Here is a 1,226-nt window from a genome sequence, read left to right as displayed (position 1 = left end):
CCCCCCCCAAATTTTTTGAGTCACAGTCTTTTCAGTTGATGAACTGGTCTGGATCCCGCAAGCCTGCACAAGCCTGCAGTGCTGGGACAACAGGCGGGCATCACCACACCCACCCTGCATGGGCCGTTATTTTAAGGCACTTTCTCCTGGTAGTGTGGGGCCTCCTATGAGATTCGGAGGAAATAAGCTCACATGTACACAAATGCACTCACACACACGGCCACACATACGCTGACACGTGCTCACATGCACACATGTAAGCACTGACATGCATGACACATGTGTGCACACAAGTACCCATGTTTAGTCCACAGCCAAGCAGCAGACACAAGCACTTAAAAATGTCAACCACGGGGCTGGAGAGATGGCTCAGTGGTCTAAAGCACCTACTTGGAACAAGCTTGGCAAAGTACAGGGACCGCGGTTCAATCCCCCAGCACCACATGCCAGCCATCCCCACCCCCTGGTGGGCTGAGCTGGCCACACACACACACACACACACACACACACACACTCTAAATAAATGTTAAAAAAAAATTTAAAAAAAAAAAAGTCAACCACTTGATGCTAATAGAAGTAGCAGGAAGGGTGAAGTACCTTTGCAGACACTGTCTTGACGTAGACTGGCAGGTCTCCGTGGGGACTTCCATAGCCCCCCACGATACTGAACCCCAAGCCTTCCGAGCCTCTCTCCAACGTTATCATCTTAGCTGGAGGTGTCCTGAAAGCAGAGCCTGCGGTTAGTTCCGAGTCAGCTTCAGGGGCTATGGCTGCCGCTGAGAAAAGAACTGGAGAGGAAGACCCAGATCCTGGGAACGAGGGTCTAAATCTCAGGCAGCGCCAGATGGTTCTGGACTTTCTTGGGCATGAAACCCCCTGCTTTCTGTTAAAAAAGAGTCACAATACTGAGATTGGCAAAGCACCCTTCTTTAAACTCTGTCTTTGTTCTGACAGAGTATCTAGTTCAGGCTGGCCTCGAGTTTGAGAGCCTCCTGCCTCAGCCTCCTAAGAGTGTTGGCATCACAGGCACGGGGCACCACCCGCGGCTTATGTGTAGGCCCTCCCCACCCCCAGCACTGGGGCTTGGCCCCAAGGCCTCACACACGTTAGGCAGCTGTTTTCTCTGAGCTTCACTGCCAGCACTTTACTTCATTTTGAGTCGAGGCCTCAGCAAGTTGCGTCAGGGCCTTGCACTCCTGCCAGACAAGTGCTTATTCTTTTCTTTT

The 1,226-nt window shown here is 51.8% G+C and overlaps 1 protein-coding gene across 1 annotated transcript in view; it reads right to left on the bottom strand.

Moving 5' to 3' along the window:
• Positions 1-567: 567 nt before the first annotated feature.
• Positions 568-1,226, bottom strand: part of LOC111817411 (inaD-like protein) — a 17,316-nt gene continuing 16,657 nt past the window's right edge. The window contains exon 9 of the mRNA XM_023718301.1: positions 568-721. Coding sequence (XP_023574069.1) covers positions 568-721 — 154 coding nt within the window. The remainder of the gene's footprint in view (positions 722-1,226) is intronic.

This window comes from Octodon degus, unplaced genomic scaffold (genome assembly GCF_000260255.1).
Source record: "Octodon degus isolate 3935 unplaced genomic scaffold, OctDeg1.0 scaffold00057, whole genome shotgun sequence".
In the NCBI taxonomy this organism is placed as follows: domain Eukaryota; kingdom Metazoa; phylum Chordata; class Mammalia; order Rodentia; family Octodontidae; genus Octodon; species Octodon degus.
Note: the sequence above shows the minus strand (reverse complement) of the source record. Positions and strands in the feature narration are given on the sequence as shown.